Genomic DNA, 20,220 nt, shown 5'->3' with positions numbered 1-20,220 from the left:
CCATTGGTAAAAGACACTGAATCCATATAACAAAGAATTAATAACATGTTCAAATATAAACAAACAAGTCATGTAATATATTTAAAACAAGTCATGTTCACATAATAGACTCATCACAAGATACCCAACACAACATCAATATCTAGTCTTTGGACAGAGAAATCAATTTGTAAGTGGTACTCTCAGTGTAATGATCAAATATTAACAATTAGTTATGTCAAACAATAGCCTTTCTTTGGACCGACTATTATTCACATGAAAAGAAACTTTATAATTGTTACATATTTATCATTTACATGTATGTTATTATTTTGCCAAATTGTGTATTCCTTTGGGCCGAACACAATTCACATAAATAATCGCATACTCATCTGTGTAATTCAATTAATTTCTACAATAGATGTTACTTTGGCAACATATTGCATCAATTAATCCAAAATAATTACCAGACAAAAAATTAAAATATTATGTGTCCATTACTAAAAAATAATGATCTTAGAATTAAAAGATCCAAATTTGATATCTTTTATGATTACCAAATCTAATCTCACAATAAGTCCAAATCAATATATATATAAATCCCACTATGCTCACCTCAACTAGTTTTCAATTATATTTGTCAATAAGTTACTTATCAGATTTTTACAAATTGAGGAACCCAGTTGACCAATTATAAATCTTAAACACTTACACTTATTAATCTATCCATTAATCATATGATATTGAATATGCAAACCAAATTTTAGATCATTTCAACATTGGGTGGTATATAATCTTATAGTAGATATTAACTTTTTCTTTTCAATTGTGGCATTAAATTACAAACTAATTTCATATAGTTGTCTAGTAGGTAAGGTTTCAAAATATAAAGTATTTAACTTATGAGAATAATAACTACTAAAACAAGAATTGAATATTGGAATTATAGTCAAGCCTATAATAATACTTTCTCCAAACGACATTTGTTCTAACTCATAAAGCAATCAACTTAATGACCCAAACATGAATTTTTTTATAACAAAGAAATAATTGGTCCCAATTTTTTTATTATAACAAAGAAATAATTGGTCCGAATTTTTTTTCAAGATATCTCCTCACTCGATTGGTAAATAATTAAACTATTAATGTTAGTCATTTTTTAAAGATTTAAGGAAATTTATACAGTTACATCAACCCCTTTGTTAACTAATGAGAATTTAGTACCACAAAAAACATACCCAAGTCTCAGTTGTTTTATCCAAACTTGATAACACTGAGGGAAAAGCAAGCACACAAAAATGGTGGCAATGGGAGTTCCAACACAGTCACATATACAGATACACATAACAGAATGTTTCGTTTCAAAATCCATGGAACTGAAATGGGTAAGGAGAAAATTCACCAAAAGCTCACAACTTCAAAAGAAGAACAATAATCACCTTCTCCTTACACCTCCACTTTTCCCAATTTACATTTCAACTCATCCACCTCACGTGGACCCTCACCGTCTCCAAAAACTCTTCACCGATTGCAACCACTCTTGCCACATGTTCCAAAACGACGCCGTCGTGGAACCAGTTGATATCCACAAGCTCCGAATTGCTCTCTCTAACAGTGCTGTTGTTGTCTCTGTTTTCTGCAAACCCCATCATGTTTATGCTGATGGTGATGCTGATGAAGCTATCAAAATGTCATCTTCGGTTATGGGTGTGGCGGGTTTGTTGCAGAGTGTGACTCCGGTTACTCCTTCTGATGGTGAATTGGTTGGGTTTGGCCGTGCCGTTTCTGATTTTGGACTCACTGCTTCTATTTATGATGTTATGGTAACATTTGTGACTAAAATCCTTCAAAAAAAATTGAATTTTGTTGTTGTTGAAAAATTTACTAACTGAATTTGATATATTTGTTCTGAACTGAGATCTTCTATCCCATTTTTCTATGCATAACCCATTACCACCAATAGAATTTTGATAAATATGTATCAAATAAATATTAAATTAATTTTCTTAATTTAACATCATTAGATGTACTTGATTGATTGGGAATAGAGAGATAGAGTTATTTTGGCATAGATGATTTGTTCTTGGGTATGATTGTATTGATTAGTTTGTTCATGGGTTTCCTTTGTTTTAAGTTTTGGTTATTGCTTTGTTTGTCTTATGTACACTCAACCAATTTATTCATGGGTTTCCTTGGTTTTATGTTTTGATTATTGGTTAGTTAGGCTTTGTTTGTCTTATGTACACTCAACCAAATTGATCTATCAAAATTTTGCTGCTGAAGTCAAATTACCAAGTAACTACCAATGCTTATTGGTTAAGTCTCCTGTTCGAGTACTGCTAAAGAAAAAAGAGGCATTAAAAGAGTTTTGCCTTCTCAAATGGGTCTTTATGGCTTAATTCAGATTAATTATGGGTTCTAATTCACTTCTGGATACTAAGTTCTCGGACGAAAATATGAATAAGTAACATGGGAATGTTTTTTTAATACATAACTTTGAAGAATCACATACCTGGTTTTTCATATCTACACTGTTTGCCTTCTTATATAGCTGCTCTCCTTGTATGTTGTGCACAAACTCTAATACTCACTCTATAAATTGTGCATGAAGCGTTTTCCCATTCAATTTTATCAAATGACAGTTATTCTTTTGGCTGCTCAACCAATTAGTTAACATGCATGTATCAATGTGCTTCAGTGATTTTCAGGTTACTCCATCCCTACGGAGAATGGGAATTGGTCAGATGATAGTTAAAAAAATATTGAGGTATGTATGCCTTATCTTTTATAATGGTTCAGTGTTAATCGGCATGGTTCCTGATCTTCATATCCACTTCCTCCATTTAGCTCACCAAACTACATGTTCCTGAGCTTTGAATATTTTCTTTTGCATGTAATAATGTTGCCATGTTGTTATAGATTTCTGTGACGTATCCATTCATATCAGTCTCCAAGTTGTAGCGTTGTTCGTTATTTTATTTGAATATGCATTACTTGTTATGAAAAATAAAAATAATATCGTTCTCCTTTCCATTCCCTTTGCCATGGCCATAAGCCTTGGGGTTTTGAATGTTAAAGGATGCTGAAATAATGGTTCTTTATATATTTTTTTGTTAAAGATCAACTCCAGTCTTCAAATATCTTGATATAAGCTCATCTTTTTTCAGAATGCTTATAAATAGAGACATTTATGACATAGCAGCCCTTTGCTCCGAGAAAGAGAGGTTGGTCATTATCATTCTAGATTGCCTAATCTTAATCCACTGTGAACAGCAATTTATGCTCTCAACTTTTGTCAGGTTATTTTTTAAGGCATGTGGATTTGGAGACGACATTTTGAACTCTACTACCATGATGTACACAAGAACTGTTTCATCAACAACGCAGGAAGGTGAACAGACTATTATGCGCACAGGCTGGAAGCTTATGTTGAATCCACCACTTAAAGGACTTACAAATACTCAGGGACAATGATATAAAGAGTCAAGCTTCACGGCATGAAAAGCAGCAAAAGCAAGATTGTTGTTCGTTCGGCTAGAAGCGGTTAAATAATTGGCGTCACCATTGATTTTTGGCAAATGTATATTGAAGTGAGCATTGAAAATGTGAATGCAGGTTTCGGTTTTAGTGTAAATGTGAGAAATGTTCTGGCTTCTACACTTCTTTGTACAGATAACTTCAATGTGAGAATATCATTTTTTTAATATATTTATGAAACTTCCACCTTTGCATGAGGAGGCTTCAATTAATCTCACAGTGTATGCATGCTCGTATACATTTACCGGATTCCTTTCTACCCGTGATGCACATAGCTGGAAAAAAGGCATGAGTGCACCCTCAAATGATGCTTAGGCATAAGAGTTTCCTCACTAACAAAGTAAAATAGCCTTTAAAATACCAAAAAACACATTTACCTTATCTCTATTTCTGGTGCAACATACAGAAGCTTAAGGAGAAAATCAGAAAACATCCCTCTAAGGCTTTTAAATCCCATTTTTGTTCATCTCTGTACTTTCTATGGGGATTATCTGGGTGGAGGTTGCTTGATATTTGCTCGTGGACTCGAGCATTCAAACTCGCATCGTAAGCGTCAATGGTTTGCTGTAGGGTGGATTGACCATAACAGCAAATATTGCACCAAAGTTTATGATTCTGGGATTCCAAATCCTTTTTGGAGAGCCAAGTTTGCCATTCCTTTTGATGACTCGACACCAAACTTCCATCATTTGGCATTGAGTGAGGGAGTTTACAGTTTAGAACCCATATTCCTCACATAAAAGCTTCATGGCTCAGCAACAGCTGATCTCAGTTTCTTGTCAAGCAAGTAAAGAATTCTGAGGTGCCAAGGCCAATGCATAAAGAAGTTTAGTCAGAGCTACTAATTACCAAAGAGGAAATTTGGCAAACCAATTGCTTCATTGATATTTCAATTTGTGTTTTTGAGGAAAAGAAAGAGCTAAATTCCCACACATGTATATGATTATTCCACAACCTACAGACAAAAACAAATTTGCTTTTCAACTTCATTGTAATCCGTAGCTGCTCTTCTGCATAGTATCTTCTTTTGTTTCTCTTCTTTACTCAGAATCATGGTATTTACACATAAAGAACTTGCATCATTTTTAGCTTTTACATTTTATTTGTTTCAAACAAATTTGAGTGTGAATTGAAATGTGTTTTTCTTATTTTATAATTTTATCATCTAAAAAGAAACATGTCTAAAAATGTTGTAATTTTATGTACAAATTTGAGGGGAAGTTGACAAGTTTGATTACAGTTTAAGTCTAGCTTTTTGAAGGAAAAAAATTCTTCACTTGATCTGATAGGTTAAGTTTGTTCTATAGATAGCAAGGAAGGAATAGTGCTCTTAAATAGTGGCAGTAATACTCAATTAGCCACACATGGTGAAGTGTAGCAAGACTATCCACAACAACAACCTCAAGCCTCAATTCATCAGCCAGAAAATCATCTGCAAACAAACACCCCCTACTCCTATTTAGTGCCATTCCCTACTACAAACTATTCTGACCAGTATGTAGATGAATCAAGCTACCATGTAACCTAGAACCATAACTCCACCACTTCAACCCTCACATATTGGTTATATTCTTACTTTTCCATCAAGAAATGATGACCTGCCATCTGCCTTCAAAGTCGTGCCGCCAGAAGAGACCTCCACGGTTCGCTACGAGGCTAGGCGCTGGGGCATTAGCAGTTGGTGCTGTAATATTTGGTGATGGTTTCATGTAGGATTTGATGTTTGTCCAGGCCTAGGAGATGCTAGCTTTACTGAAGAAATTGATCTTCCTTTAGGAACAAAGGATTAAGCAGCTTTTGTAACTATATTTGGCTGCACTTAGCCTACCAGCAAACCAGATATGGTCATTGCATAAGGGTTCTATATTCTTGGGGTTAGGTCTGTTGAACAAAATGCTTAGTGTCATTCATAGTTCTGAAAGATTTGTAAGCCTAAGGAGCTAGGAGGTTTAGGTGTGTGAAATCTCTCGGTGTTTAATGATTCCTTGTTGGGGAAATGGAAATGGCGGAGAATTATTGACAATGAGGCGTTTTGGGTCAAGGTAATTAATTCCAAGTATGGTACTGATTTGTTTTGTTGTACTCCTAATTCCGCGTCCAGATGGTGGAAGGATCTCGGAAAAGTGGGCTCTCTAACGGGGTTAATGGTGGCTGGTTTAATGAGAATGTGTGGAAGGAAATCGGTGATGGTAACCAAACATTGTTTTGGCTTGATACTTGGGTGGGTCAGCAGAGTCTCAAGGAAGTTTTTCCTAGACTTTTTTCTCTTGCTGTGGATAAAAGGGCATTGGTGGCTCAGAATGGTTTTTGGTCGAATGAGGTTTAGTCTTGGGAGATTCAATGGAGAAGGAATTTATTTGGAGAAGGATGTCTCAGATTCTTGGAGATGGGGGTTAGACACTTCAGGATCCTATGTGGTTAAAACCACATACTTGGCTCAGGTGATTCATAACAACTCTACTTTAGATAATGTGTTAAAAAAGTGTTGGATTAATTGTGTGCCTTCTTCTATTTGTTGTTTTGCTTGGAAACTTGTTAGACAAAGGATTCCAACCAAGGATGAGTTGTTCAAAAGGAACATCATTTGTGGGATTGATGACATGATTTGTGTTTTATGCAAGAATCAAGTAGAATATGTGGATCATTTATTTATCTCTTGTGACTTTACTATGAGTGTTTGGCATGGCTTCTACTCTTGGCTTCAAACTCCGATTAATGTTTCTACATCAATAGTAGATTTGTTCATTCTTCATGATTCTTTTGTGTCTGGGAAAGGATTAAATATTTGGAGAATGTTGTGGTTTGCAGTGGTGTGGTCAATTTGGTTAATGAGGAATGAAGCAGTTTTCTCAGGAAAGGACTCGAGCTATGTTCATATTATGGATTTGATCCAGAATAGATCGTGGGTTTGGTTTTCATCATATGTAAACTCTTCTTCTATTTTGTTTGCTAATTGGTGCATTGACCCCAAAAATTGTATTAATTTAGCTAGTAAAAAGATCTCTCTTTGATCTTTCTCTTGTATTGGGTGTGCACCCTTGTGCTCATTTTAATGCAATTTTCCTTATAAAAAAAAAAAAGTTCTGAAAGATGAAGTTATTTAATTACTTTTCTTTGCAGTTGGCAATGTTTTCTTTCAGTGAGAAGTTGCTAGCTTTAATATCTACCAATGTCTTTGGCACTGATGGAAAAATAACTTAGCATAATGTTTTAGAACAAGTAAGTCTTGTTACACCAGAGGAGACACCTATGCTAGGCTCAATGGCCAATGGTATAAATGGAGTTATAGGGAAGTGATGATTGTTTTTTTATGATAAATCTTACAAGATCCAATCTTTGACTCAGCCAGAATTATTTTGTTATGTGGTTTAAGAATTTGTTCTAGGCACTCAAGCACTGAAGATTTTATTTATAGCCAATCCAACACCAAAGGGCATAACATCTGGTATTTAATAAAATGTATCACAACACTCTGTTACCGATTTTGATTGGTAACAAAAATATCATCTCTCTTTATTAGTGAATATTAAAATCTCATTATTGATGAATACTAAATCAATTGAGCATGCTATGACACTGTGATGCATTGGACTTAAGAACAAGCCAAGGGTTAAAAGAAAGAGTATGATATCAATAAAGTAAAGATTTATACATATTCAGAGTATATCATCAACCATTCATTTGTATTTTTTTAAGATTAATATCTATACACATTGTAAAGATTTATATACGTTCAGTATATCATCAACTATTCATTTGTATTATTTTTTTAAGATTTGATGAAGATTGAAAATGAACGATGAATGATAGACAATGTATAAAACTCTTCCAGTCAGTGCATTCATTTCTTTATCTAAAAGAAAAAACTTACAGCAGCTAAGTTATAATATGGAGGAACCATTAAGTTGATATATGTATAAGTGAAAAAGAGTGATATCTGTACTCATGTTTTATAACAGAATACTCCAACATTTCCCACAACACCATTTGCAACAGGATGGTGTTAGTAACAGATATTCAACAAGTGAGTTATTTATAATGCAATTGTTGCTATCAGTTCCTCCTTTTCAATTTCATTTTCACCTTTTCCCCAGAATATACATTAATAAACAGCAATGTATGTCAAGGTCCTCCAATATGAGGGAATCATGTCATATTTACACATAACTAGAAGAGTTTATTGCCAGGTGCTAGACATATCATATTTACATTGCTTGAGATGAGATCACTCATTGTTGTTTATCTTGCTTTAGTTTCAAATTTTAGAAATCGAACATATTCTTGCTGCAACATTTCTCCGCCTTGCACTGGATCAAAGCTGCACTTGTAGAAACTGAAAACACAGAAGAAGAAAAAGAGAGCAGAGCTTGTAAGGAAAAATCAGTACTAAGTTCCTTATGTGGTTTTGAAGAGGTAAAAGAAGGATGAGAGAAGTTACACATCTCAAAAAACTTATTTTTAGGCTAAGGAAATTGTAACATGCAATCAACTAGAGTGTAAGAAAACAAGTTATACAGAAAAAATGACATAAAAGAGGCTGCTGAAACTCTCTTGCTTTGAAGGTACATTATATGTCTGCATCAGTGAATATTTGGAAATCAACTGAGTACTGGCTTCATTGAATCTAAGTTTATAAAATTGCAGAGAATTTGAAAAATCAATTGGTACTTGATTGAACTTTCATTTTCACCAATATAATTTCGAAATATAAGATTAGGACTTGTAAATGTCAGCTTCTTTCAAAAGTAAGACTATGACTTCTATGTGGTGTATGGGTCAACCCGGTCCGTGATGGAGTATAACTAAATGGACCGATTCAGGTTGGTTCGCAACAGAAATGAGCCAGCATTATGCCTGCTTGAGTCTATACCACTTTAGATCACAGGTTTGAGGGCTAGTCCGTGGCTTGCAATTTTTTTTGGGGGTGGGAGCCAGAGACTGAGAGCAGATTGCAGGTGTGGTCATAGGTGAGGCAACACCAGAGTGTGGCTGAGCCAGCAAGTCAATACTTCATTTTAATGGGACTGCATTTTGCCTGGTTGTAACTTGCTTAGGCTGCGGGTTACAGGGACCCAGGCTTGTTTATGGACCGCATTTTAATGGGACTGCATTTTGCCTGGTTGAAACTTGCATAGGCGAAACAATTAGGAAAGATTTAGAGATCAATATTTTGTCAATAGATATGATATATGATAGAGCATTATGGCATCGTTCACCCAAGTAGACGATCACACCTAGTGGAACTAAGGCTTGGTAGTTGTTGAGGAAAGGTTGGTGAAATTGCAGCCGGCCCACTATGGTGGAGTAGTGGTCAAAGAGAAGAGGCGCTGGTTTGGGACAAAAAGAAAAGGTACATGACTTTTTAATTGGGTGTCATAATGTAAACCACACATTTTGATTCAAGGGCTAAAAATAACTCCTCTCATCTATCACATACAAACAATCTTCTCACTTTATATGCCACGGACAAACTAGACGCATAATCTAAAGAACAACAACCAAGCCTATCCCCACTAGGCTGATCGGTGAAATCCATCAAATGACGTCATTATCTAATTAGCCATTAACTTTGTCATCTTTATTTTTTTTTATGTCAACAGCCATGTGTCACCTTAAGATATTATGGGCCTCAACTTTATTTGAAAAATTTAAAGATCAAGGATTCAGTTTAAGTGGAAAAAAGGCAAAACCCACAACTGAAAGTCCACAGTAACAGTAAGATGTGATAGATACACATACCTCCCATCCATGCCAACAATTATAACAGAGTTTTGAGATCCAAATGCCACAATGAATTGTGTGTTTTCAGGTAAATGGAATTGTGCAAATGACCATTCTGAGCTAAAATATTTTGGTAAAACCCCTACAATATTGTCAATGAGAAATGGTAAGCAAAAAACAGATATGTACCATAAATAATATGCAGTTTCCCATCTTAAAAGTAAGCTTTAGAACCATTAGTTGACTTAGATTTTAAATAAAAAAACTGCACGCTGTTCAGTTAGAAAATATCTTGCTAAAGCAACAATGCTTTGAGAGGATTTGATCTAGAAAAGTTCAAATGCCACATGAACAACTCTTCAATAAACAAAAAAATACAACTAATGTACAGAGCTGGTGTTTCATGTAGATTTGTGCAGAAAAGTTCGACAAAACCCTGCACAAATTCAAAGGTAATCTAATGGAGCTGAAGAAAATTAATTTGTGTCATTTATATAGATAGCCTTAAAAAATAATGAACAATTTGAACAGGACCAACAGGCACACACATCCCATCCTAGGGACAGGTGAGGTGTGTGATCTTTTTTAAAGAATGTGCTATCACATTTTATACATAACACTCTATATAAAATTAGGAGACTTCACATAGATGATTGTGAATCAAGTGACTCCATTAAATTTTCTGAATCTATAGAAAGGCCCATGGTTTATCTTAAAGATCATACACACACACACACACACAATGTAGCTTCCTACTCAAATCGTAGACTGAACAAAATTATTGGATCTCAAGCTACGATAATTACCAAGTGCTCATCAGTCAGCACTATAATTAAGAGGAACTATTTTACCTCTCATGAAAGATAATGATGAATTGGGGTTAGCACCAGTATTTGCAGAAACCAAGGGATCTAAAGAAGTTGAAGAATTCTGATGAATCATTGCTGGCCCTTGAGGGGAGCTTGGATGAGTGACACTATCCTCCCCAGACACTCTTACTCTCAAGCTAAATATATGAACAGTGCCTTTGTCGCTTGATGCTGCCAACCACTGGACATTTGGAGACAGAGCTATACTGTTGATTTCAGCCCTATCTACCCCTCTTCTTACCTACGAGAAAGAGAAAATGAACGATAGAATGTGGAAATAAAAAGAATTTTTTATGACAAAGGTAAAACCAAATCCTATTAAGGAAAAGTTCTACTTTCCGAAATTTGTGGACAGCTCATGAATATTGAGGTCTGAAGCTTCTTTTCAGAAGCAATGTAAAACGTTAAATACTGTAAGTAGATGTCCAAAAGTTGCACAGGAAAGTGTTACATCCTACATGTATTTAAGAATGAACAAATATCATGTGAGGGGTGTGAATGATTGTACCTTACGTGATAAGTGTTATTAAATTCTAGAGTTGGACATCGCTTTTGTTTTCCCATATTCAATTGATTATAAGAAGAATATAGAAAACATTTCAAAAAAATAATGTGAAAGTGTTAGAAAGAGAAAAAAATCATTTTCCAGTCCATCCACCCATCTTTTTTTGTTGATAAAAACCAGTCCATCAATCTTATATTACGACAATGTGAAAATTAAGTTTAAGTTAGACATGGTAATGACTTTAATAATAATTAAATTCATTGGATAGCAACCTACTTCTTGTAAACGAGACCCATCCATTGTATTGAAAATTCTAATCAAAGTTCCCTTTGCACTAGAAGTTGCAAGGAGGAGCCCATCCATTGTCAGAGTGAAGCATGCAATTTGAGAATCATGAGCATTGATTAATTTTGTCACGTTGAGTCCAAAGTGTTCAACTCGAACCTGTCCTTTGTGAAGACCTGGACAAGCCAAAACAAACGTATTTGAATGGTGTGAAAGACAGCACAACCCCCTAGGATTTGCCAGAGTCTCAATCTGATGAAGAAGCTTCAGATCCATAAAGTTATAGACATATATCTTATGCTCAAGAACAACAACAATTCGATCACGTCTTAATTTAACCCCACGAACTTCAGACCTAAATGTAAATTCACCAATGCACCTGCTCTGATGATCATCCCAAATCAAAACTTTATTTGGCGGATAACTGGAATTGGCTGCAGCACCAACAAGTGCTAGAATGTTGCAGCGGAACAGCATCTCTACAATTTTAAACCCTCCACTTTTTAAATCACGTCTGAAAGTTTCTTTGAATGGTTCACAATTATAGATACGAAAACCATGACTTGTGCCAGCAGCAAAGCAACCATAGTCCTGATTCCATGATATTGTCAGTAAGTTCGTTTCATCATTTTCACTTACATCCGCATCGGGCCGGGAAAAAGAAGAAGAGGCCCCAACACCCAAGGATTCAAAACTTCCGAACCTTGAAGGTGGAAATATTCCTTCAGATGATGAAATGGATGAATTCATATGAGATGAGGGTGCACCTGTCAGCATTTGCTTCACTCAATACCCACAGTTGACCAAGGTATAGAAAGTGAAGTGCCACAAGGTGGTTTCTGTTATAACAGAAGAAAATTTCATTAACATTGATTGAAACAATATTAATTACAATCTGATTTTTCAGGTTGCAACTGGGGGGATGAAAGTAGTGGGAGGGAATTAAAACTGATATCATATAGACACCACAATTAGAATTCGAGTATAGCACAGTTAAAAATCATTGCTCGGGTCACACTATTTTAAGTGGAAAAAAGGCAAAACCCACAACTGAAAGTCCACAGTAACAGTAAGATGTGATAGATACACATACCTCCCATCCATGCCAACAATTATAACAGAGTTTTGAGATCCAAATGCCACAATGAATTGTGTGTTTTCAGGTAAATGGAATTGTGCAAATGACCATTCTGAGCTAAAATATTTTGGTAAAACCCCTACAATATTGTCAATGAGAAATGGTAAGCAAAAAACAGATATGTACCATAAATAATATGCAGTTTCCCATCTTAAAAGTAAGCTTTAGAACCATTAGTTGACTTAGATTTTAAATAAAAAAACTGCACGCTGTTCAGTTAGAAAATATCTTGCTAAAGCAACAATGCTTTGAGAGGATTTGATCTAGAAAAGTTCAAATGCCACATGAACAACTCTTCAATAAACAAAAAAATACAACTAATGTACAGAGCTGGTGTTTCATGTAGATTTGTGCAGAAAAGTTCGACAAAACCCTGCACAAATTCAAAGGTAATCTAATGGAGCTGAAGAAAATTAATTTGTGTCATTTATATAGATAGCCTTAAAAAATAATGAACAATTTGAACAGGACCAACAGGCACACACATCCCATCCTAGGGACAGGTGAGGTGTGTGATCTTTTTTAAAGAATGTGCTATCACATTTTATACATAACACTCTATATAAAATTAGGAGACTTCACATAGATGATTGTGAATCAAGTGACTCCATTAAATTTTCTGAATCTATAGAAAGGCCCATGGTTTATCTTAAAGATCATACACACACACACACACACAATGTAGCTTCCTACTCAAATCGTAGACTGAACAAAATTATTGGATCTCAAGCTACGATAATTACCAAGTGCTCATCAGTCAGCACTATAATTAAGAGGAACTATTTTACCTCTCATGAAAGATAATGATGAATTGGGGTTAGCACCAGTATTTGCAGAAACCAAGGGATCTAAAGAAGTTGAAGAATTCTGATGAATCATTGCTGGCCCTTGAGGGGAGCTTGGATGAGTGACACTATCCTCCCCAGACACTCTTACTCTCAAGCTAAATATATGAACAGTGCCTTTGTCGCTTGATGCTGCCAACCACTGGACATTTGGAGACAGAGCTATACTGTTGATTTCAGCCCTATCTACCCCTCTTCTTACCTACGAGAAAGAGAAAATGAACGATAGAATGTGGAAATAAAAAGAATTTTTTATGACAAAGGTAAAACCAAATCCTATTAAGGAAAAGTTCTACTTTCCGAAATTTGTGGACAGCTCATGAATATTGAGGTCTGAAGCTTCTTTTCAGAAGCAATGTAAAACGTTAAATACTGTAAGTAGATGTCCAAAAGTTGCACAGGAAAGTGTTACATCCTACATGTATTTAAGAATGAACAAATATCATGTGAGGGGTGTGAATGATTGTACCTTACGTGATAAGTGTTATTAAATTCTAGAGTTGGACATCGCTTTTGTTTTCCCATATTCAATTGATTATAAGAAGAATATAGAAAACATTTCAAAAAAATAATGTGAAAGTGTTAGAAAGAGAAAAAAATCATTTTCCAGTCCATCCACCCATCTTTTTTTGTTGATAAAAACCAGTCCATCAATCTTATATTACGACAATGTGAAAATTAAGTTTAAGTTAGACATGGTAATGACTTTAATAATAATTAAATTCATTGGATAGCAACCTACTTCTTGTAAACGAGACCCATCCATTGTATTGAAAATTCTAATCAAAGTTCCCTTTGCACTAGAAGTTGCAAGGAGGAGCCCATCCATTGTCAGAGTGAAGCATGCAATTTGAGAATCATGAGCATTGATTAATTTTGTCACGTTGAGTCCAAAGTGTTCAACTCGAACCTGTCCTTTGTGAAGACCTGGACAAGCCAAAACAAACGTATTTGAATGGTGTGAAAGACAGCACAACCCCCTAGGATTTGCCAGAGTCTCAATCTGATGAAGAAGCTTCAGATCCATAAAGTTATAGACATATATCTTATGCTCAAGAACAACAACAATTCGATCACGTCTTAATTTAACCCCACGAACTTCAGACCTAAATGTAAATTCACCAATGCACCTGCTCTGATGATCATCCCAAATCAAAACTTTATTTGGCGGATAACTGGAATTGGCTGCAGCACCAACAAGTGCTAGAATGTTGCAGCGGAACAGCATCTCTACAATTTTAAACCCTCCACTTTTTAAATCACGTCTGAAAGTTTCTTTGAATGGTTCACAATTATAGATACGAAAACCATGACTTGTGCCAGCAGCAAAGCAACCATAGTCCTGATTCCATGATATTGTCAGTAAGTTCGTTTCATCATTTTCACTTACATCCGCATCGGGCCGGGAAAAAGAAGAAGAGGCCCCAACACCCAAGGATTCAAAACTTCCGAACCTTGAAGGTGGAAATATTCCTTCAGATGATGAAATGGATGAATTCATATGAGATGAGGGTGCACCTGTCAGCATTTGCTTCACTCAATACCCACAGTTGACCAAGGTATAGAAAGTGAAGTGCCACAAGGTGGTTTCTGTTATAACAGAAGAAAATTTCATTAACATTGATTGAAACAATATTAATTACAATCTGATTTTTCAGGTTGCAACTGGGGGGATGAAAGTAGTGGGAGGGAATTAAAACTGATATCATATAGACACCACAATTAGAATTCGAGTATAGCACAGTTAAAAATCATTGCTCGGGTCACACTATTGATATCTCCCATGAACTTGTGTACGTGATATTTTTACATTATAGTTGCAAGTGATATCTCCCATGAACTTGTGTACGTGATATTTTTACATTATAGTTGCAAGTGAGCAAGTCCTACTAATTCTATAACTTTTCTGTTTTCATGCACCGGTTCCAGCATTACCAGAACCCCGAAGTCTCTAGCTTCTAGACATCACTTGAACTCAACCTAGAATTCCAAATTCATTAGACTTTTCAACGCAACTATGTCCTTGATGCCCTTCAAAGATCAAATAGATTAATCATTCAAGTGGTATAGCAAAAGCAAATTTAAGGCGATTTCTGTGATGTAGCAAATAGCCAACATGCCCATAAAGCAACTTTATTAAAGAAAATAAATCAAAATCAACCTTTCCGCTTGTAGGGGTAATGTTGAGTACATTTATACTTCTTAGACCACATTAGGTGGAAATCTGTTGCACCGGGCCGACCATATTTACCGTTACTTCCCGGTTCCTATATTATTCTCATCACATTAACTATTATACTTCAAAAATCCTATCCATACAGACTTTGTTGGAAACCAACATTATGCATTAAACTGTAATTATTTATTCCAACCCTAAAAAACTACTCAATATGAGTATCTACCAATGAAATGCATCATATTCATATTTTGATATATCAGCAACAAAGTATATATGTGATTGAAGCAAGAGGGTACCTGAGAAAGAAATCACTCTGATCAAAAACAGCAAATTCTTACTCTTCCCAGCAACGGTTTTTCACTTCATCATTCCTGCATATAAATCCCATGATCACAACTCGCAAGTTTCAAAATAGGAAAAAAAAATGCAATTTTTTTATGCTGTGAGAAAAGATACAAACTTTTACTCCAAAAACAAGGAACCCAAACAGTAATTTACGAGAATTTAGATGTGGAAATAAAAAATAAGCGAATTACAAAGTTCCATTTAGCTTTGGGAAAATCGATTTGAAAACCGATAAAAATTGAAATTCCCAATAATGGGTATCTGAGAAAATGAGCACCATTAGAACATCAAGTAAAAAAAATCATTTTTTTAACAACAACAAAAAAAGAAGATAAATCGAATGTAATAAAATTATATATACATAATGGAAAAGTTGAAAGATTAAAATGGAAGAATTTGAGAATTGAATTACGAGAACATATTTGATATGGTTACCGAAAGCGAAGAATTTGGGATGAGAAATGGGTACCATGAAAAGATCTGAATCACTCCAACATGTTAATGTTATGAAGATTTTGAGGTAAGAACGCAAATAAGACTTTTTCCTTAAAATTATTACAATCTTTTTGTCTCTGTTTTTTTATTTGTTCTTTGTTTCTCAATCAATTTTGTTTTTTTTAGTACCCTTCTTCCAAATTCATTACACCTTGATCTGGCTTTTCTGTTTTTCTTTTATCTAAGGATCAAAATTCAATTAATTGTGTTAAGATTTCGAGAATTACTATGTTGTTTTTGTACAGATACTTTATTTTAATTAATTAGGGGCATGGTGGGCTTATTACATCATTAGTTTTAAGATATTGTTTTGAATGACCTAAGAAAGGAAGTAATGGTGTATTAAATAAAATAGCAGAAAATATTTTTAGATTAGCAATGTTTAATATTCTTTTTCAAATCACTCACTAATACTACTAGTCTAGTGGTGTAAGGCCCTGTTAGGATTCTCAAGGTCAATGGTGTGATTCATATAAGCAATATTTGTTGGGAGAGACAGCCAAAAATCTCAAAATGAATTAGTTCATTACCCTAAAAGGTGAGGGGATATATTTGGTAATATCAAAAAATATCGCTCACTAATTAAGAAAATTAATTTATTAATATGATGGGTTATTTAGAAGAAAAATGTGTTATTGAATTATTAATATAAGATCCTTTTAGTTTTTGTTTTGGTCTCACTTTTGATTGTTTAAATATCCAACAAAATGTCTTACACATTTGCAATTTCTATTAATTCTTTCTAAATCTTAATTTGTATATTACTTGAATGATAAGTACATTTTCCTTATATCTAACATGTGAAGGAAAAACAAATAAAATAAATTACTTTACGTATAACCTTTATTGGATTAGAGATGAATTGAAACTTAAATCACCAAAATTATATTATAAATATATAATATTTTTCACCCAAAAACTTAATTGTTTAATTCTACCAAGAAGGATGTTTAGAAATAATTCCATGATAACAATTAGGTTTTAGTCAATATATTCCCTCCCAATTTCCTTTTGTTTTGTATCATTCATATAGAAATAACTAATTAAAAATACAACAATGTCAATCTCGAGGGTTTGTGAAGGATTTAATATATATATATTGACAGTGTAAGTATTTTTTGTACTGTTAGTAAATTATTTATTATTGATTTATTAATTGTCATTGACTCTTAACTAAAAAGTAATACAAATCAATGGTGAATGATATTCTCATAGTATAAAAACTTTATACTGCCAATACCCAAATTTTAAACTCATATGGGAAAGAATCCTTGATATTTTTTGGATTTAATGTATACACTTACCAATATAAGTGTTTTTTATATTGTGAGTAAATCATCTTCATTCATATATTAACTATCATTAAATCATTGGATGGTAGATGATGTACCGACAATGTAAAAAACAAAATTTTACACTCACGGTATATATATTTTAAACTCATATTTTTTATACCACCGAGGAGTATTATATCATTCCATGAATAAGGAACTAATATCTTTTAAATAGGTAATTATCTATTCCAATAAACGGTGTACCAAGAATGAACCCTTACCATTTTTGTCTTCATAAGAATTTGGTGTAACAACTAACGCATTTTTAGACCACTGTGAATCATTAGTATGATAAAAGTGCATTATCATATTAATTAATGAATTATATTACTAATAGTAAATAACAATGTTTTTTTACTTTAGAAATAAGCTTTTTGAGAGGAGTTTTTTCATAATACAATTAATAAAATGACACTATCATGAGATTTTTCTCCCATATTTATCTCCATTTTAGAAAATTGTTGTAGTATTAATACAATAATTTGGATAATTTCACATGGATTAAGGAATGTCAATACATTATTAAACTTAGACAATTTTTCATCAAAACTTTCATTCATTAATAGAACCAAATCATTTGATTTTTCACTCAAATTGTTTGAAGAAATAATGTTTTGTAGCAAATTTATTTATTATGCACAAAAATTTTAAAATTATTATTTATATTTACACTACCTATAAAGTCAAGATGTAACTATCATTATAATTAATTTCTACTTTACTATTTTGCCTTTAAAATTTTCTAATTATTAAAAAAACCATATAATCAATAAAAATAAAATAATAAGAGAAAAGAAAAACTATAGACCACACTACTATAACCATCTCTTAAAATGTGTACATTAATCTAACAACCCTAAGAACATCTACGATGAAAACAATATTTCCATTTCTATTTGAGTCTCACATATTATTTTATAATTTATTACAATATTTCATAAAATAAGAACAATATCTATTTTTTCTCATAATGGCAAACATCATTTTTATTCGTATTCGGGACTCACAACCTATCACACTTTTATATTTTACAATAAATATAGAAAAACATTAAGAATAATTGCTTATTTACTTATTAATAAAATTAAAATTTGTTATAATTTATTATAAATATTAGAAATTAATTATAAATAAAAAATATAATTTTCTTGTTGACATGCATGCAATTCATGGAATTTTCTTTCGAGAAAGACAAGTTAGGGTTCTTCATTTTTTGTTGTTATAATGATTCTGGATTTTTTGATATTTCTGGATATGCTTATATTTATTTCTGAATTGTATATTTTCATTGTTCTTCTTTCCTCAACAAAAAGTGTTCTTATTTAGCCACTTTTATTCTTATTTAAAAACAAAACACAAGGAATATCATAATGCTCTAAGCTGCCACCATTTCTACTATTATCACCACCATCATCCTCATTTGTTGGTAAGCCAAGAAATATATATTAAAAATTAAAGAAATATGACATAACTTAACTTCAATTTACTTAAAACTTGTTTGAGAGTTGAATTTTGGGAAGAAATAAAGCAAAAAAAATGACTTAAAAGTCATGAAATACACTTGTGAGATGACTCACAAGTCCTTCCTTTTCCTTATTTCCCCTCTAAAATATATCTCTCAAACAAGCTCTTACGGAAGTATCATAGAAATATTATAGGCGAATGAACTTCCTAACTGAGTTTAAAAATGAATTTCTTTAACTTAAGTAAAAATTTAAAAACCTTTATTGAGATGATTTTTAGCTGAGTTTGAGGTTTTTAAAAAATCAAAACTACTTTTAAATTTTATAATGAGATTCAATTTTTATGATTTTAATTTTCGAAAGTTGTAGCCAAACATATAATTTCTCTCATTTTATCATAATGCATCTTGTCATGGGTACATGATATCATATATGCATGACACCTTTTACTACCACCGTTATATATGTGGTGATAGTGCTTGTCACCGGGGAAATCTATTTGCAATACAAATCTAATTTAAATTTAGACATATAATCTGTAAACATATTTCACTCCCTAATATATGCTGGATTTAAATAATCCAATCCTGTGCAATGAAACCTCAAATTGTGTTAACAACCTATGTGTGATTGTTATTACAAATCTACATTATTGCAACTTTAACACATAGTTTTGATGGAAGGAATTGTCTAGATATACTGTTAGTTGTTTAAAGACTATGAAATATATAGTGTGACATTGCAAATTATCAAACATCTGATATTGCCATTTCAGTTTTCAGCAATACCAACTATTATTACATAAAGACTTTCATATGAAGGATGGAACAGAAAGGGTACATGAAATTGAAGAACATGAGTGTGAAGTAGTTCATTAGCCTCTCCAATTGTCTTTCCTCTCCCTTATCTCTCTTAAAGCTTCAACTGGAGACTTGAAACCCACCTTCTCCTAAAAAGAAATCAAAAGTGCCACAAATACCAACATTCTTAAATGTGTATTCAATATTTTTTATTTGATAATACAAATACTAGTATATATGCATTTCCTAAATACATCTAATTCCACTCTTCCTCCCATCAACAAGTATTATATACAGACTAAATTAAACTCACAACCCCTTAGATTTAATGAAATTACACAAACCAGATCACCCCAAATTTATGTACATACATCATACTGGGTTGCCCAGGCAGGGGAGGTGAGAGTAATGTTTTAAACATGACAGATGGGGAGTGTAATTAAGTTAAACCTTTGTTGGTATAATTTACTTATTATATATATATAAAGTGACTTAGGCGAGAACAATTGTTATTGTGAGAAATTAGATCAATTAATATGGACTATTAGATCTTATTTGAATGATCAAAATTAAAATATAAATACACATGACTTTTTTTAGTGATCATGTGTCAAATAACTAACTTTTAATCCTAATAATCTATATATGGTTGTAAGGTTCTCACAGAGTTTATATGAGATAGGTTCTCATCTAAGTCACCATATATATATATATATTTAGTAATA

At 33.1% G+C, this 20,220-nt stretch overlaps 4 protein-coding genes and 1 pseudogene across 5 annotated transcripts in view; 2 read left to right on the top strand and 3 right to left on the bottom strand.

Annotated features, from left to right (window-relative positions):
- Window positions 1-1,195: 1,195 nt before the first annotated feature.
- Window positions 1,196-3,685, top strand: LOC109338220. Its single transcript, XM_019575406.1, has 4 exons — window positions 1,196-1,802; window positions 2,688-2,746; window positions 3,147-3,203; window positions 3,279-3,685. The coding sequence occupies exons 1-4, from the start codon at window positions 1,278-1,280 to the stop codon at window positions 3,451-3,453; spliced, it is 816 nt and encodes a 271-aa protein (XP_019430951.1). The 5' UTR covers window positions 1,196-1,277; the 3' UTR covers window positions 3,454-3,685.
- Window positions 3,686-3,836: 151 nt separating this feature from the next.
- On the top strand, window positions 3,837-5,416 carry LOC109338216 (annotated as a pseudogene).
- Window positions 5,417-7,434: 2,018 nt separating this feature from the next.
- Window positions 7,435-11,760, bottom strand: LOC109338219 (autophagy-related protein 18c-like). Its single transcript, XM_019575405.1, has 4 exons — window positions 10,888-11,760; window positions 10,089-10,347; window positions 9,256-9,379; window positions 7,435-7,849 (listed from the first exon to the last, which is right to left on the bottom strand). Exons 1-4 carry the CDS (start codon window positions 11,671-11,673, stop codon window positions 7,756-7,758), a joined length of 1,263 nt encoding a protein of 420 aa, XP_019430950.1. The 5' UTR covers window positions 11,674-11,760; the 3' UTR covers window positions 7,435-7,755.
- Window positions 11,679-16,054, bottom strand: LOC109338215 (autophagy-related protein 18d-like). Its single transcript, XM_019575401.1, has 6 exons — window positions 15,816-16,054; window positions 15,355-15,429; window positions 13,586-14,469; window positions 12,823-13,081; window positions 11,941-12,113; window positions 11,679-11,735 (listed from the first exon to the last, which is right to left on the bottom strand). The coding sequence occupies exons 3-6, from the start codon at window positions 14,405-14,407 to the stop codon at window positions 11,679-11,681; spliced, it is 1,311 nt and encodes a 436-aa protein (XP_019430946.1). The 5' UTR covers window positions 14,408-14,469; window positions 15,355-15,429; window positions 15,816-16,054.
- Window positions 16,055-18,942: 2,888 nt separating this feature from the next.
- LOC109338223 (hydroxyacylglutathione hydrolase cytoplasmic) overlaps window positions 18,943-20,220 on the bottom strand; it is a 5,751-nt gene continuing 4,473 nt past the window's right edge. Inside the window, exons 7-8 of one of the 2 annotated variants that reach the window (XR_002106534.1) lie at window positions 19,414-19,644; window positions 18,943-18,954 (exon numbers count right to left, since the gene is read on the bottom strand). Coding sequence is in view for 1 of the 2 variants with exons in the window: in XM_019575409.1 (XP_019430954.1) it covers window positions 19,570-19,644 (75 nt within the window). In the remaining variant the exon portion in view is untranslated. Of the gene's footprint in view, window positions 18,955-19,410; window positions 19,645-20,220 lie in introns of those variants that run through there. The other variant, XM_019575409.1, reaches the window with a different exon arrangement.

This window comes from Lupinus angustifolius, unplaced genomic scaffold, assembly GCF_001865875.1.
Source record: "Lupinus angustifolius cultivar Tanjil unplaced genomic scaffold, LupAngTanjil_v1.0 Scaffold_19_65, whole genome shotgun sequence".
NCBI classification, from domain to species: domain Eukaryota; kingdom Viridiplantae; phylum Streptophyta; class Magnoliopsida; order Fabales; family Fabaceae; genus Lupinus; species Lupinus angustifolius.
Note: the sequence above shows the minus strand (reverse complement) of the source record. Positions and strands in the feature narration are given on the sequence as shown.

Excerpts from the sequence above, each read along its gene's own strand:
- LOC109338220 (XM_019575406.1), top strand. The coding sequence starts at position 1,278 with ATGGTGGCAATGGGAGTTCCAACACAGTCACATATACAGATACACATA. Across the intron at positions 1,803-2,687 it reads CTTCTATTTATGATGTTATG|GTTACTCCATCCCTACGGAG; the intron begins GTAACATTTGTG and ends AGTGATTTTCAG. Across the intron at positions 3,204-3,278 it reads CTTTGCTCCGAGAAAGAGAG|GTTATTTTTTAAGGCATGTG; the intron begins GTTGGTCATTAT and ends AACTTTTGTCAG.
- LOC109338219 (XM_019575405.1), bottom strand. The coding sequence starts at position 11,673 with ATGCTGACAGGTGCACCCTCATCTCATATGAATTCATCCATTTCATCA. Across the intron at positions 10,348-10,887 it reads ATGGGTCTCGTTTACAAGAA|GTAAGAAGAGGGGTAGATAG; the intron begins GTAGGTTGCTAT and ends TCTTTCTCGTAG. Across the intron at positions 7,850-9,255 it reads ATTGTTGGCATGGATGGGAG|TTTCTACAAGTGCAGCTTTG; the intron begins GTATGTGTATCT and ends CTGTGTTTTCAG.
- LOC109338215 (XM_019575401.1), bottom strand. The coding sequence starts at position 14,407 with ATGCTGACAGGTGCACCCTCATCTCATATGAATTCATCCATTTCATCA. Across the intron at positions 12,114-12,822 it reads ATCATTATCTTTCATGAGAG|GGGTTTTACCAAAATATTTT; the intron begins GTAAAATAGTTC and ends ACAATATTGTAG. Across the intron at positions 11,736-11,940 it reads CTGTGGACTTTCAGTTGTGG|AAACCACCTTGTGGCACTTC; the intron begins GTTTTGCCTTTT and ends CTGTTATAACAG.